The 16,009-nt window shown below is 38.9% G+C and overlaps 1 protein-coding gene across 4 annotated transcripts in view; it reads left to right on the top strand.

Moving 5' to 3' along the window:
• The window catches only part of Vrk2 (VRK serine/threonine kinase 2), a 129,341-nt gene that overhangs the window by 52,968 nt on the left and 60,364 nt on the right, over positions 1–16,009 (top strand). For all 4 annotated transcript variants that reach the window (XM_040733194.1, XM_040733192.1, XM_040733193.1 and 1 more), the window contains 3 exons: positions 13,716–13,765; positions 14,320–14,389; positions 15,741–15,828. In XM_040733194.1, coding sequence (XP_040589128.1) covers positions 13,716–13,765; positions 14,320–14,389; positions 15,741–15,828 — 208 coding nt within the window. The remainder of the gene's footprint in view (positions 1–13,715; positions 13,766–14,319; positions 14,390–15,740; positions 15,829–16,009) is intronic.

Here is a 16,009-nt window from a genome sequence, read left to right as displayed (position 1 = left end):
TAGTGCCCCCCCCCACTTTAATCTTAAATTGTGGATGATAGAGTAACACTTTCTTTGGTAACACTGAGTAAAGTCTTTGGTCTTTTATTGAGACTAAGTCTTACAATGTTGCTAAGTCTGCTCTCAGACTTTAGGGTTCAAGTGGTTCCCCACCTCAGCCTCCATTTTTGATTATCTGGGGTTACACACACATGCACAATGTAAGTGATTCTTCTGTCTTTCTTTGTCATTTATGGACTTAGTACATTTATCCTTGTGTTTTAAGCAATTGCTTGGAGTTTAGTTTGTAGAGTTCAGAAAAGTGAGCACAGGAGGGATTGTAGGGGACAAACAGGAGGTAAGCCAAGCCGGGAACACTCTATCAATTTATTGACTCTCAGTTGCCACACACAAGTCCTTGTGTTATTTCTGCTCTTTGGAGCTTCCCTTCATCTTGAATGAGGGAAAAGCCTGTCTGAAGCATTCTGTCTCTTACCTCAGTCTCACTGGGTGAATTCTTCCTCCTTAGAGAAGACCAGGCTACCCAGACTTTTAATCATCTCCCTATTTCCTGTCCTCTTTTCAGCATGATTTGGGCTTGTCGAGAAAGGATTAAAATGTCTTAATTTGGTTCAAGAACTACTCTTAAACTATAAGGTGCTCCCAAAGAAAGACACCAGAATAATGCACGGAGTACTCCCCCACCACCCTTCACACTCCCTTTGGCTGCTCTCCAAAGCTTCTAGTCCTGTTGAAAAACTCAGTGTGAAAATTAAATATATTGGAGTCTCTTGCAGTGCCAGGGTGCACTACAGAGACATCTGTTCTTTCGATACAAGAATAAGGTTAACACCACCACATGTAACTGTCCCTCCATTCTTCATCTTGCAAGAAAGTTGGTCTATTAAGTCTCTAGCTATTTCTGTGCTTTAACCAGAAGAATCAGCTGCCATGCAGCTGTTTTTAATGTGCATGTCTTCTCAGGTTGATCGGATAGCCATTAGAGGTGACCAGGATGAGAGATACCATAATAGTTGGAGTCATTATAGCTTTGAGGAGAGAGCTGACACTAGTGAGATTCCCAGAGATGTACAAGGATAACACCAACTGGAAAACTAAGTAATAGCAGAGAGACTACATTAGTAGCCCCTATCTGATGATAAGGTTGGTGAGTACCTTATGTGACATCCTAGAACTTTCATCCTGTGACTGATGGAAGCAGAGACAGATACTCACATCAAAACACTGAACTGACCCCCTGGAACCCAGTGACAGAGATGGAGGAGTGATGAGCAAGGCTGTCAAGACCATGATGATGAAACCCACAAAGACAGCTGACTGGACAAGGGGGAGCTCTTGAACCCCAGACTGATGACTGAGAGGCCAACAGGGGACTGATCCAGACTCCATGAATGTAGTATCAGTGAGGAGGCCTCAAAAATCTCTGGGGCTTTGGGTAGTAGACTAGTGTTCACCATGGCATACAAATGAACTTTGGGAGCCCATTCCACATGGAGGGATGCTTTCTCAGCCTGGACACATGGGGAAGGGCCTGGGTCCTGCCCTGGATGAAATGATAGACTCTGGATATCCTCCCCAAGTAGGGCCTTACCCTCCCTGGGGAATGATGTGGGGATTAGGCTGGGCATGGGGGGGGGGTGGGAGTGGGGTTGGTGGAGGGAAAAGGAGGGAGCTGGGATTGACATTTGAAGCATGCATGTTTCTAATTTAAATAAAAAGAATACATAAAAAAGAAAATATTCTAAAAACTTGACAATAACCTGATTTTTGGAAGTATTTTCTCAGTTGAGGCTACCTCCTCTCTGATGCTTGTGTCAAGCTGAAATAAAACTAGCCAGTAGAATTACCATTTAAAAACAAGTGAATTTCACTCAAAAGAAAGAACTGCCTTATCTTCCTTATTTGTTTATTCAGTTATTTACATCACTATGGTCGCTGGATTTTGTTCTTTGGGTTAAAATTTATTACTTCATGTATTTTATGGCTTAAGTACTGTATCTTGCTTTGCCTGGTTCGTCATACGAGGCAGCCATTTCTTTAGGCATTCCTGGTTCATTTACTCAGGAATGGCATTTAGAAACCAAATTCTGTGCCTTAGATAGCTTACTACATGAAGACTGTACTTCGGTGGTTGTATTCTTTTTAAGTTTGATCTTATTAATTTATGTTTGTATCTTTAGTTTTCTAAGTTAAGTTGGCCATTCAGCTCACTTTATAGTTTTTTTTTTAAGTAAAATATTTCATGCTGTAAATTTCCAAGTACAGCTTCCATTCATTAGCACATCTATTAACTATTCAGTGGATGTGGCTGGTTCCTAACCTAGTGCTTGTGCCACAGTTGGATGAGAAAGAACTATTTCTGTTGTTTGGTTTATACCCTAACAAAGAAAGACAATGACCATTTTAACTGTATTCCAATTATTTTTAACTGTATTCCAATGTATTTTCATTTTTATTATGTGTTGGCTTTACGGACGCTGTAACGATACGCGACACACAATTACTGAAAATAAGGCTAAGTATTTTATATAGAAAATTACTCACAAGATACCAAACCCCGAGAAGCCCAGCAGATCTCAGCTAGCGACTGGACCGGAAGCCGAACTCCAGGAAAAGAGAGCGAGACTTCCTGTGCGCTGTCTTTTATGCCTTCCCCGTAACGCCCCCTAGCCATGCCCAAAAGTGGGCTTGGCTAGTGACGTAGTTCCGCCTACGTATGTATACGTCTTCACGTCCAGCCGTATACGTCTTTAGTCCTGCCTAAAGTGGGTGTGGTTAGCGGTGTGGTAAACCGCCCTTTTATTACCTCATCTGTATGCGCCTCTAGTAAGTCACATGTTTAATGGCGGCATAGACTTAGTAAGTCACATGTTTAATGGCGGCATCAGACTTCCTCCTACAATTCCCCTTTTAGTCTAAAAAAGGACAACTAACTTGTGTCCATGAACAAAATGTATCAAACATCTATTCTATCTAAACCTAAACTTATCTTAAAGAAACACCCAAATATGAACACCTCCTTCCAATCCCAACTCTAAAATAATGGAAAACTAACACTAACAGGTGTAAACTTATAATATCAATAGTAGGGAAAGGGGGCGTGGAATTCTCAAAACTACTTCCTGCTGAGATGGGACGATGATAATCTCATGGGGACCTGTGAAAAGAAAATGTTAGTATAATAAAATCTAAGTAGATCAGACAGTCTCAGTATGGCAGGAGATGCTTGATTGAAGTTCCTGACTGGGGTTCTAGTGTTGATTGAAGCTCTGGTCAGATTGTAGAAGATGTGCTATTTCCGTTCCTTGGTCTGGAGTTGTGTCGAGTGATGTAGTTTCAAGCCAGTTTCAGGATAGTGCTTGTCAGGTGGAGTCAATGATGTGGGGCAATTCGGATGCCTCCAGTCGAATCAGGTGAAGTCAAGGAAGTGGATCCTCATTCTCTTTCGGAAGCAGTTGAAGATTGCTGTCAGGAAATCCCTTGTTCTCTGGAAAACTCAAACATTAATGTTAACAAAGAAATATTTTAACTTTCATATGTATGCATACAGAAGAGGTGACAATAGGGAAGATGGAAAACCTGGAGGAAATTAGACTGTTCAGAAAAAGAAATCCACAGATAATAGTCCCTCATTTTATTTCTTCTGTCTTATATCAATGGCTCTTTGATATAATACAGAAATTCTGAATTGTATTTAAATAACATGCTTGGGTTTAGAGTAGGAGAGCCAATCCAACTCCAAAGCCAGCTTCAGTTAAATTAATGGGAATTGAGGTATGTGAAGAAATAAAGATAAAAGGATACTATGAAAAAGCAATATAGAGAGATTTAGGCTTTGATACCACACAGTGTGTGTTTGATGGTCCTCAGGGTAGCTATTCATTCTTCTACAGGAATCCATATGTCCAGTATTCTTTGCTGAGTTTACCTGTGAATACAAAAACAAAACACTTCTCTTTCCTTTTAGGAGGTCCCTTTACCCATGGTGGACTATGAATTTGTAGATGGGCTGTTATCTTCCTCCTCCTGAGATGTTTTCTGTTCTGATCGAATTTTAATTAATTTTGATGGAACCCAAATCTTTTCTTCTCCTGTGGAAACAAAAGCATAACCCCTTCCCCAACGTAACACATATCCTGGTTTCCAGACTGAGGTCATAACATCCTTAAAATACACCGGTTGGTTCAGTTCAGAAGTCTTCTCTGTAGTCCAGTGTCTTTCTGCTGCAGTTTGTCCTTTTTCATCAGCATTAAGAAAATTCAACGTTAGTAAAGCATTGTGTAACCTGTGTCTAGGTGTCTTTGTTTTCCCTGGCTGTTTATGAAGCATCTCCTTTAAGGTTCGGTTAGACCTTTCAATTATTGCTTGTCCTGTGGGATTGTAAGGTATACCAGTTACATGTTTTATATTATAATATTTGAAGAATTGTTCCAATTTACTGGAGACATATGCTGGACCATTGTCAGTTTTTATTGTTTTAGGTATACCCATAACAGCCATTACCTCTAAGAGGTGTGTAATAACAGAGTCAGCTTTTTCAGAGCTGAGGGCAGTAGCCCATTGGAAGCCTGAGTACGTGTCTATAGTATGGTGTACATATTTCAAACTGCCAAATTCTGGGAAGTGAAATACATCCATTTGCAAAAGTTCATTTCTGTGAACACCTTTAGGATTACAACCTGCTGGTAATGGAGTTTGATTGTACAATGAGCAACTGGGACAATTTCTTACTATTTCTTTGGCTTGTTGCCAGGTGATAGAAAAATCCTTCTTTAAACCTTTGCTGTTAACATGGTGTTTCTTATGAAATTCTGAAGCTTCCAACACATTACCTACTAATAAACGATCAATTTCATCATTGCCTTGTGCCAGAGGACCTGGCAGACCTGTATGGGATCTGATGTGTGTTATATATATAGGATGAGTCCTGTTTCTGATGATTTCCTGCAATTGTAAAAACAATGAGGTTAATTCTGTATTATCAGGAACAAATTCTGCAGTCTCAATGTGCAGGACAACTCTTTCTGCATACTGAGAATCCGTGACTATATTGAGAGGCTCTGTAAAGTCTTTAAGTACCATCAGAATGGCATATAACTCTGCCTTTTGTACGGAGTTGTAAGGGCTTTGAACTACTTTACTTATTTTTCCTGATTTATACCCTGCTTTACCTGATTTGTTTGCATCCGTGTAGAAGGTAAGAACTCCAGAAATAGGTGTTTGCCTCACGATACGTGGAAGAATCCAAATTGTTTTCTTTATGAATTTGATTCTCTCTGTTTTGGGATAGTTATTACTAATACTTCCCAAAAAGTCACTGCAAGCTATTTGCCAATACTCATTATCCTTCCATAAGGAGGAAATTTCCTCATTCGTTAAAGGTACAATAATTTCAGCTGGGTCTTTCCCAGTCAGTTGACGAAGCCTTAATTTACCTTTTAATATCAAATCAGATATCTTTTCTATATATGTTTTCAATTTTTTATTTTGTTTATGTGGCAGAAATACCCATTCTAGAATGATGTCATCCCTCTGCATTAATATTCCTGAGGGGTATTCTCTAGATGGTAAAATAACCAGAATACAGTCCAGATTTGGATCCACACGGTCCACATGTGCTTCTAATATTCTCTTTTCTACCCATTCTAATTCTTTTTCAGCCTCAGCTGATAGTACTCGTGGGCTGTTTAGGTCTTTATCTCCTTTTAAAGCCATTTTCAGGTGTTTTAAATCATGCCCTTCTACACCAATAATCGTCTGTAATTGAGAGATTTCTCCTAATAGTTTTTGAAGATCATTAAGAGTCCGGTAACGATCTCTTCTGATCTGTACTTTCTGTGGTCTAATTTTCTGAGCATCTATTTTATAACCTAAATAGTTAATAGAATCTCCTCTTTGTATTTTTTCTGGGGCAATTTGTAATCCCCAGCGAGGCAAAATTTCCTTTACTGCCTCAAACATCTTTTCCAAAGTATCCTTATTTGAATCAGACAATAATATGTCATCCATATAATGATATATTAACGAATGTGGAAATTTTTTACGAATTATTTCTAGAGGTTTATTCACAAAATATTGACACAAAGTTGGACTGTTTAACATACCTTGAGGTAGTACCTTCCACTGGAATCTCTGTACCGGACGGGAATTATTATAGGTAGGTACTGTGAAGGCAAACTTTTCTCTGTCGTTTTCTTGTAACGGTATGGTGAAGAAACAATCTTTTAAGTCTATAACTATAATTGGCCAATCCTTAGGAATTAGAGAAGGTAACGGCATCCCAGGTTGTAGAGACCCCATAGGCTGAATTACCTTGTTGATGGCTCTAAGATCAGTAACCATTCTCCACTTACCAGACTTCTTCTTGACAACAAAAACAGGCGAATTCCACGCACTAGTTGATTCCTCAATGTGTCCAGCATCTAGCTGTTCCTGAACTAACTTCTCCAAAGCCTCTAACTTCTCAGATGTCATAGGCCATTGACCCACCCAGACGGGTTCATCTGTCAGCCATTTTAATGGTAGAGCTTTTGGTTGCTCTGTAGGTTTGGCACTAGCATCTTGCTTCTGCACAGCCTGTACATTTGGCATCTGTTTTCTGTACTGTCTTACTATATTCTTACTACCACTAAGAGCTTGTCTATAATTCCTAGCTGATACAGGAGGAATTTTAATCTGCGTATTCCATTGCTGGAGTAGATCACGACCCCAGAGGTTTATAGCAATATCTGCAACGTATGGCTTTAACCTTCCTCTCTGTCCTTCTGGCCCAATAAAGTCAATCCATCTAACGCTCTGTTTAACTTCAGATAGGGTTCCGATCCCTAAGAATTGAACATTAACCTCTTTTAAAGCCCAGTTTTGTGGCCAGGACTGCTGATTAAGGATAGTGACGTCACTTCCGGTGTCCAGTAATCCGTAAATCACCCTATTATTTACCTTAACCGGAAGTTTGGGTCTATGATATTGTATAGAAGTTTGCCAAAATATATGTTTTGTATCTCCTCCTGATGTAATTGATTCATCCTCTGGAGCTAATGTATTATCCAGTGCCGTATTATTTACAATGGGCAGTGGATCTTCTAATTGTCCTGGGAGAGGCTGTCCTCCACTGTCACTGGGAATGACCGGATAATCTTCCTCTTCGGGGCTCCATGGAGCCCCGGAAGCCCGTTTCCCTGCTGTAAAGATCTACCTTGTCTGTCTATTGTGGAAAAGCATTCATCAGTCCAATGGCGCCCCTTCCCACACCTCCTGCATAGACCAGGAGGCTTAGGCCTTCTGTTTGATACATTCCTGGTAAAAGCATTATTTCTAGGAATGCGTTGTCTACAGTTCCTACTAAGATGTCCTATTCTACCACAGTTAAAGCATTTTGCATCTTTACGCCTATTTAAATTCTTTGAGATTGCCTTCCCTACCCATGCCTCTATATCATCACAGGTAGGGTATTTGGCATCCTGGTGCCTCCTCAAACCTGTAGAAATAGCTTCACCTACCCAAGCTCCTGTATCCTGACTTTTACATTCCAGGTTCGCTGTATGCAGAACCCATTCCTCCAATGGCGCTGATCTTATTTTTAATGGCCAAATTACCTGCCTGCATTGAGGATTCGCGTTCTCATACGCCAAAGATTCTATAAGAAGACGCCTGGATTCTGGGTTCGCTACCTGTACCTCTACTGCTCTGGATAATCTCTCTAAAAATTCAGTGAACCTTTCCCTTGGGCCCTGTAATACCTTGGTGTAGGGTTGCATTATCTCTCCTGTTTCACAAACCTTATCCAAGGCATTTAACGCAGCTGTACGGCACAAAGACAACATGTGCTCGTCATATGCAGATTGAACCTGCGTGTCAGCGTAAGGACCCTCCCCAAGAATCTTGTCTTGGGGTACTTCATGACCCTTCTGCAATTCCTGAATCTCAATTGCTTTTGCTTCTTGCCTCCATAAAGCTCTCCATTGAATTTGGCAAGAATTTTCGAGTACTGCAGAGGCTAATTGGGCCCAGTCTTTTGGGGTTACTTTATTTACAGTAGCCCATGAGGTTAGGAGCTCTCTGACAAAGGGAGAATGAAGACCATACATGACAATGGCCTCCTTAATATTTTTTAGATCCTTCATCTGTATAGGCTCCCAGTGATAAGCAATGGGACCATTTGATTGTTTTTTCGTTGCTGGTTTTTCTGTTACAGATACCGGAAAAACCATAGGGGAACGCATAGCAACCTTAGGGAAATCATTCTGGCATTTGAGAAGCTTTGGGAAACTCCTGTCCTGACCTGTTGCCTGTATTTCTGATTCTGAAGTATCAGATTGAGCGTCTTCTAAATCCTGCAGTCTATTCATCATTGTTTCTCTGAGCTCTTGAAGTTCTTGGGACAAATGATTTTCTAAGGATGTCATGGAATCTTTCATTTTTTTACATTCATCGTTTACATGTGATTCCAAATTTCTAATAGTCTCATCCTTAGCAAGTACCTCAATAGCATGTAAACTGCCTTCTACAAATGATATTCTATCAGTTAGTTTACCATTGCTCTCAGACATGGAACAATTCTTTTCTGCTAGCATTTCAATTTTATGTTCCAGTCTTTGTAATTTGCTAGTGAAATCATCAAACATGGAACCGTGTTTGTCGTTAAATGTTTCCACATTATGTTCCAATTTTTCAATTCTATCTATGGAACACATTTTTCCTGAAAATAATTCAATTTTGTGTTCCGTCTCTTTAAACCTGTTCATCAGACCTACATTATCATTTTTAATATCCTGAATATTTTCTACCAACCCTTTCTTACTCTCCTGCAATGAATTTTGCATTTCCTGAATCCTTTGTATTAAGATTTCAAAACTATCCTGCGATGACTGCATGACCTGTATAAGTTTATTCCTATTTTTGAGCCATTTCATTAACAAAATTATATTGATTATGAAGCTAATAATCACCATCATGGGTAGGAAGCACCTTTCAGGTAGGTCCTCAACCCTTTCTAAAATCCCATCCATACAAAAAACAAGAAAATTCTTAACATCCTGCATCATAGTGTTAGCTGTTGACATTGTATAAAGCAGTTACGTTTGTTACCAATGGAGTAATTCAGGCCGAAATCAACAGGCTGCCAGCGAAAGAGCAGGTGGCCGGAGTCAGCTGGCCGCCAGTAAAACAGCACGTGGCCGCGAGAGAAACCTTGGAATTCCGCCTAACCTTACCGGCAGGTAGAAGGTGCTGGTTCCTGGCGGCAGGAATCGTGCCTTGCCGAGCGAAGTAGTGAGGAACTTAGCGAAAGGAGAGTCCACGTGTGCCTGGTCGGGCCGAGAGAAGCCCTGGGTCCCGATTCCAATCCCGCTCCGACACCAAACTGTTGGCTTTACGGACGCTGTAACGATACGCGACACACAATTACTGAAAATAAGGCTAAGTATTTTATATAGAAAATTACTCACAAGATACCAAACCCCGAGAAGCCCAGCAGATCTCAGCTAGCGACTGGACCGGAAGCCGAACTCCAGGAAAAGAGAGCGAGACTTCCTGTGCGCTGTCTTTTATGCCTTCCCCGTAACGCCCCTAGCCATGCCCAAAAGTGGGCTTGGCTAGTGACGTAGTTCCGCCTACGTATGTATACGTCTTCACGTCCAGCCGTATACGTCTTTAGTCCTGCCTAAAGTGGGTGTGGTTAGCGGTGTGGTAAACCGCCCTTTTATTACCTCATCTGTATGCGCCTCTAGTAAGTCACATGTTTAATGGCGGCATAGACTTAGTAAGTCACATGTTTAATGGCGGCATCAGACTTCCTCCTACAATTATGCATTTCATGGGTTCTGCTATGCTTTCTAATTTCCTTAGGGACCATTTACTGTGGTCAGAGAATATGGCTTAATATTTTTAGGAGTTATTTTGTGAACTTAGGCAAGTCTTGTCCTTGCTGTCCTGTTTCCGTGAGTTCATATGTGTAACAGCCCTATTGTCTCTGGAAGACTGTTGCTTTGGGGTCATCCATTACCGCCCACCCTTTCAATTGCCCCCTCCTCTTTCTTCATAGGTCTCTGATCCCTGAGGGAGGGGTTTGCTGAAGACAGTACATTTAGGGATGAGGTTTTCAAAGTCTCTCACTCTTTCCACATTGTTTCCTTGTGGGTTTCTGTTAATTACTAGCTGTTACAAGGGGGAGTCTACTCTGGTGAGGGTTGGGAGATGCACTGATACATGGTATTGTAATATGTCATATAGGGTCATTTTATTGCTTTGTTCCTTTAGCAGATAATAGTAATAGGTTTTCCTCAAGTCTGTGACCTATCTAGTTCTACATTCCTGGTCACTTCAGTAGTGTCAGGAATGGGTTTCATCTCAAAGATTGGGCCTCAATCCAACCAAAAGGTGGTTGGTTATTCCCATAACATTTTTATCACTGTTGTGCTAGTATATTTTGCATGCAGACCACTGTTGTAGGTCACAATTTATAGCTGGGTGATAGTGATGGTTGCTTTTCTCCACTGGTAGTGTGCAGAACACCTTCCAGCACCACACTATTAGTTAATATCGGTGGATCTTCTAGCTGGGCACCTGTTTGAGTTCCCCATGTTCATTGGACAGCTTGGGGAAGGGGCACTGAATACAATTCCACCTTAACCAAGAAGCTATTTATGATTGATATCTTTGGGACAGTGGAATCTGTCTTCTCCAAGGCAGTGCCACGGTGTATATCACTTCTACTCCGGGATAGGCCTCATGTCCAGGACTAGTAAACAAACAGAAAACAAACTCTGTGTTTGTATGTGTGCCTTGTGTTTTGTTTTCTCGGGTGCTTTTTGTTTTATTGCTTTTTCATTTGTTTGTTTTGTGAGAGACAGTTCACAGTGTTGGGTGGGCACGAAGCTGGTAAGACTATAAGAGGAGTTGCAGGGAGAATATACTACATGAACAATTTTAGTTTAAATTTAAAAAGGAATTGAAGAAGGGAGTTATTTTCCAGATACAAATGTAGACAGTTTAAAAGTAATATTTTATGCATTCTTGAAGAGAGTATGTGTTCTTTACTGTTTTTTCACATTGTTGATTACACACACACACACACACACATACACACACACACACACACACACACACACACACACACCCCTTATTGGCCAAAATGTCCATATGTTAATATCAATATATGCTTGAAGTCATCTTTTTTTCCAGATATACAGTTTTGTTTATTTGCTCTCTCTAATCACAACTGTCAACCTGTACTTTTTTTAAAATTTAAATTAGAAACAAGCTTGCTTCACATGTCAATCTCAGCTCCCACTCCGTCTCCTCCCCCGCACCCCCTACCAACCCCCTACCCAATCTCCACTCCTTTCCCCAGGGAGGGTGAGGCCCTCATGGGGGATCTCCAGAGTCTGTCATTTCATTCAGGGCATGGCCTAGGCCCTCCCCCAAGAGTCCAGGCTGAAAGAGCATCCCTCATTGTGGGATGGGCTCCCAAAGTCCATTTGTATGCCAGGGATAAACACTGATCTGCTACTCAAGGCCCCATAGATTGCCTAGGCCTCCTCACTACTGTTTTTAAATCTAGTTTCTAGAGAAAAATTGTGAACTGTGCAGTTTGAATCTGTTTTGTTTGTTTGGCTGCCATTAATATTTTTCACTGTTTTGTCACCAGTTTTTACCTATAGTTCTACTAGTTGTTGATTTATATATTTTAAACTATTGCTATATACTTTCAAGTTATATTATGTTCATTACACAGTTTCTTTCATTACTGGCTTGTTATCTAATAATTCTTTCCTCAGTTTTGAAACTCTGTGTTCAAGCTTTCTTCATTCTTTCAATTAATTTTGTTGTATTAGCTTATTTTCTTTCTTCTGTTTGACATAGCAATTTGCCATCATTAAGCTTAAGTTTGTGTTTTATCAATAGTATGGATTAATCTGAGTTTTAACAGCACGGCACTTTCTTATTTTAGCTGATGAAATTAGTCTATTTAAACTCATGAAGATTCTTGAAATTATATCAAATAATATACATCATTATTTCATGTGTACGTGTTGAACTCATGTTAGATGCTAACACAGTTCAGAATCATTATTTTCCTCTTGAGTGCCTTTTGTGGGACCTGCTATAGATCCAATATTCAATGTTTCCCATTAAAGTTTGATAAAATGCTTTAAAAATAGTCATTTAGGCAATTCATACAGTACTCAGTTGTCACAGTCATGTTGTGATAACTTTTTCCCTAACTAATTTCAAATTTTCCTTGCACTACTCTATTCCAGGCTCATCAATTTTTCTATGTGTGTGATAACTTTAGTTAATGCCAGTTCAATTTTTGTTAACACCAATTCAATGACGAATTTATTGTGCAAAACTGTCATTAATATGCAAGATCAATAGTTGGAAAAAGGACTTGTAGGATTGAGTTCATGCATAAGCACTATGGTTATGTTTAGCTGCTACATGCTGGACAACATCTGTAAGATGTCATTAGTTCTCAAATGCATTCACATATCAGAGGTTTAAATACAATTTCTGTCAATGTCTTTGTTCCTTGTTGCAATATTGCGCTTATGTAAATAACTGATGAATATCTGATTTTTTTTCACCCTACAACAAAAGTAGATGCTATGGAATTTTTTGATGTCAATTTTATATCTAGAATAGGCTTGGCTTATAATTAAAAGCAGATATTCATTTCTTCAACTAACTGGCTAACCATTGTAATGCAACTGGGGCAGTGTTTCTGTGTGTAGCAGCCATTTTTTTCCGCTTGAACCAGTTCTTTCTGGGGAGACAGGTCAGCTTCAGTTGTTTTAGTGCTGACAACAGAGACCACACAGCTGACACCGTGTCTAGCTTAGAATCCCTTCCATACATACCGGTTTCAAAGTATTATGGTATTTTCTCAGGTCCATTGGTGGTTTGGGGTCAGAGTAAGGGCGACAACAACCTTGGTGTTACTCCCAAGCATTCCCATTCCTCAGATTGGTCATGCTTGTTTGCTTCTCTTACCAAACATAGCAGGGAACATGCAACTGTCACTCCAGGGAGAAGCCACACCATTCCATACAACATGGGGCAAGGGCAACCGTGTCAGGATTGCCCCTCTGGCATTCCACCCATAGACATTAGCTGTCTATAATATCATCTATTGCAATTGTTCTTCTTTAACTTATTTGTGGTTTTTGTGTGCATACATCATGTATACTATACCACTTCCTGGGGAAACACCAGATGTCATGCCAGGGAAACAGTCCACCCAAAACTAGTTTAGTAGACCATTGGGGTTGTTGGTGTTACTTATAGAAGCTTGGCTGAGGGTCTCTTTATGGAACATGGGTCACTTGGGCAGCTGGATCAATGAGAATCCCACCCTGGCATGGATGTGAGAACTATATCCTAGGAACACCTTGGACAGGCTTAATCTCATGTGCTTTAGCTTTCTTACCTTCTCTGCACTTAGAGTATGTGATTAACATTGTCTTTTCACTTCTTATGTCTGAATGCTTGAATATAGAATATGATGAGCAGTGTGTTCTGTGTCAGACAGGCCTCAATCTATCATTCTTACTGAGAAATTTATTCCATTTCCTCAACTTCAGCAGCACCTTTTATAGAGTGGAGATGGCGACAGTTATAAGAGGCTTTGGAGATAATCTAGTTCATGTATTCATATCTAAGATCTCTCTGTGATTTGGAATAACTATTATTTTCTACTTGTCTTTTTTCTGTAGCTTTCTCTACAAATAAACCAAACAAAGATGCAAGACATGTAATAAAAGTGGTAAGTGTTCTTACATTTATAGGCCTATATTTCTGACTTTTTACCCATTCTGCTTTATTCTCATAAAAAATATGTTCTTTCCTTCCCTCTTTTAGGTAGTAAGGACCTTAAGGCAAGGCTTAGGATTTCACTCCTGTCCATGTCCCCTGGGCATAGCACAATGAATAACATGTAGTAGACTGTTAGTGAAGGAGTCATGTGTGAGAGGACCCCATGGTACTTTCCAGTATGCCTGCCCCGAAGACACATTGCGATACAGCCAGTGTTATTTATGTATACAGTTCTCAGTGTTTTTGAGAAGATCTTTACAGAAGACTTCTTTCATGCATAAGACTATATTGGGATAGCAGTACAATATGTTGTCTAAAATGAGACTTTTCAAGTTTATTTAGTGTTATCTTTTTTTTTTTTAGTAGAAATCTGGTTCTTGTTTGATGAAGAATAATTCTATATTATGTATTTTATGTGTGAATGCTTATATTTTCACAGTTAATACGATTGTTTTATCTTTAGGATAATTCTTCCTATTAAAATTAATTATTTTTCTTTCATAGGAATATCAAGAGAATGGCCCATTATTTTCAGAACTTAAATTTTATCAGAGAGCTGCAAAAAGAGAATATAGTAAGTAAAAACAGCTAAGCAGCTCTGCCATACATGGGCTTGCTAAAGTGAGGGTTAATATTTTGGTCTTTTTCTGGCCTTCTAGAAAATTCTTTTCCACATGAAATTTTATTGTAAAATGATGTACTTAACAGTTATAACGTATAAAAGCAAGACAGATGGTATACACATCTTGATATGGCACACATAACGGGTTATATATTTTAAGTCAAAGTTTTTCTACTATTTTACATAGCATGCTGACTTGTGGAATTATCAAGAATTCTCTAAGCATAAAAGATTGTAGAATGAAATTATTTCTTTTATAAAGATGCATTTAGATAGAAAGCATATAGTGACGAAACTAACGTAGATAGAACACACACACACACACACACAAAGGGAAGAGTTGTAAGGTGGATTAAAATATTTGCAAATGATTAAATATAAGATTTTAAGAAAATATTAGGTGAATGTTGGGAAGTTGTTTGGAGCTAGATAGCAAATAAGAACTATTAGCTAGAGAGCTGAATGTGAAATGATTATAAGCAGAGATGAAGACCAGGAAGAGGTTTCTAAGAACTAAGTGAAGCATTGTGGATGTCAGTAGGAGTCATAATGACTAGAATGGTCAAGGGCCTTTATATCTTGTTTAGGAGAAAGAATGATGGATCTGGCCCGAATAATTAACTTTCCTTTCCTTAATAAAGCTTCCAAACACTATGACTATAGTCTTTACTAACTGCTTCAACTATGTCAGAGTGACAAATAGAATCCATTAAATTTGATCGTTTTATCAGGGAAGCTGTCTTAAGCATAAAACACACATAGGAGAGAAGTGAAAACAGTGATTAAACTACCTGATTGTTTAACGGAATTAAACAATTCAATTATGATTTTTTTGGTAAACTAAATTTATTTAAAACAGTTATTTTACAGAGCAAATAACTTTTAATTTCAGAGTCAGGTATTTTTTCTGCCCAATTTGTACCTTTTGGATTAACATGGCTTTCAACTTCAATGAAGGCAGTAGTGAGGAGAAGTGTCCCTTGTGGTCAGCATGTGTTACATTTAGAAATTTAGCTAGCATATGATGAAATGCTTTGTTTAATGGATTTTTATTTATGAGTGATAACAATCTACTTTGTAAGGATTTGTCTTTTATGGTACTCTTAGTTTTGTTTTTAAGCATTTTATGTTAATTATAGTAGAAATAAAAGTGTTTGAAGCCATGAGATAGGTATATCTATTTTTACCAAGTTTTTATTTTCTTAGGTCTAATTACTAGTTTAGTTAGATAAGTAAGTCTTAGCATCTCTACAAATGTAAAATACCTTTTAAAATCATGTTTCTTGTTAATTTTTCTTTGCAGTTAAAAAGTGGATAGAACAGAGAAAACTTGATTACTTAGGAGTTCCTATATTTTACGGATTTGGTCTGACCAATTTCAAAGGAAGAAGGTAAAAAAATATAATCATATCAAATTTATATAATCAGTTATTATTATCAAATAACCTTTCCTCGGTGCTCTATCTGATGTTTCTTTTGGCCAAGTAATAAACTATTTAAAACATATCTTGGTTTCTGGGCATCAGGAGCCTCCTGGTGGCTTATCTGCTTGGTTCTAGACTCTGGTCTCTC

The sequence above is a fragment of the Mesocricetus auratus genome, unplaced genomic scaffold (genome assembly GCF_017639785.1).
Source record: "Mesocricetus auratus isolate SY011 unplaced genomic scaffold, BCM_Maur_2.0 Super-Scaffold_100029, whole genome shotgun sequence".
Lineage (NCBI taxonomy): Eukaryota > Metazoa > Chordata > Mammalia > Rodentia > Cricetidae > Mesocricetus > Mesocricetus auratus.
The sequence above is the reverse complement of the archived record's forward strand: the minus strand, read 5'-3'. Positions and strand labels throughout refer to the sequence as shown.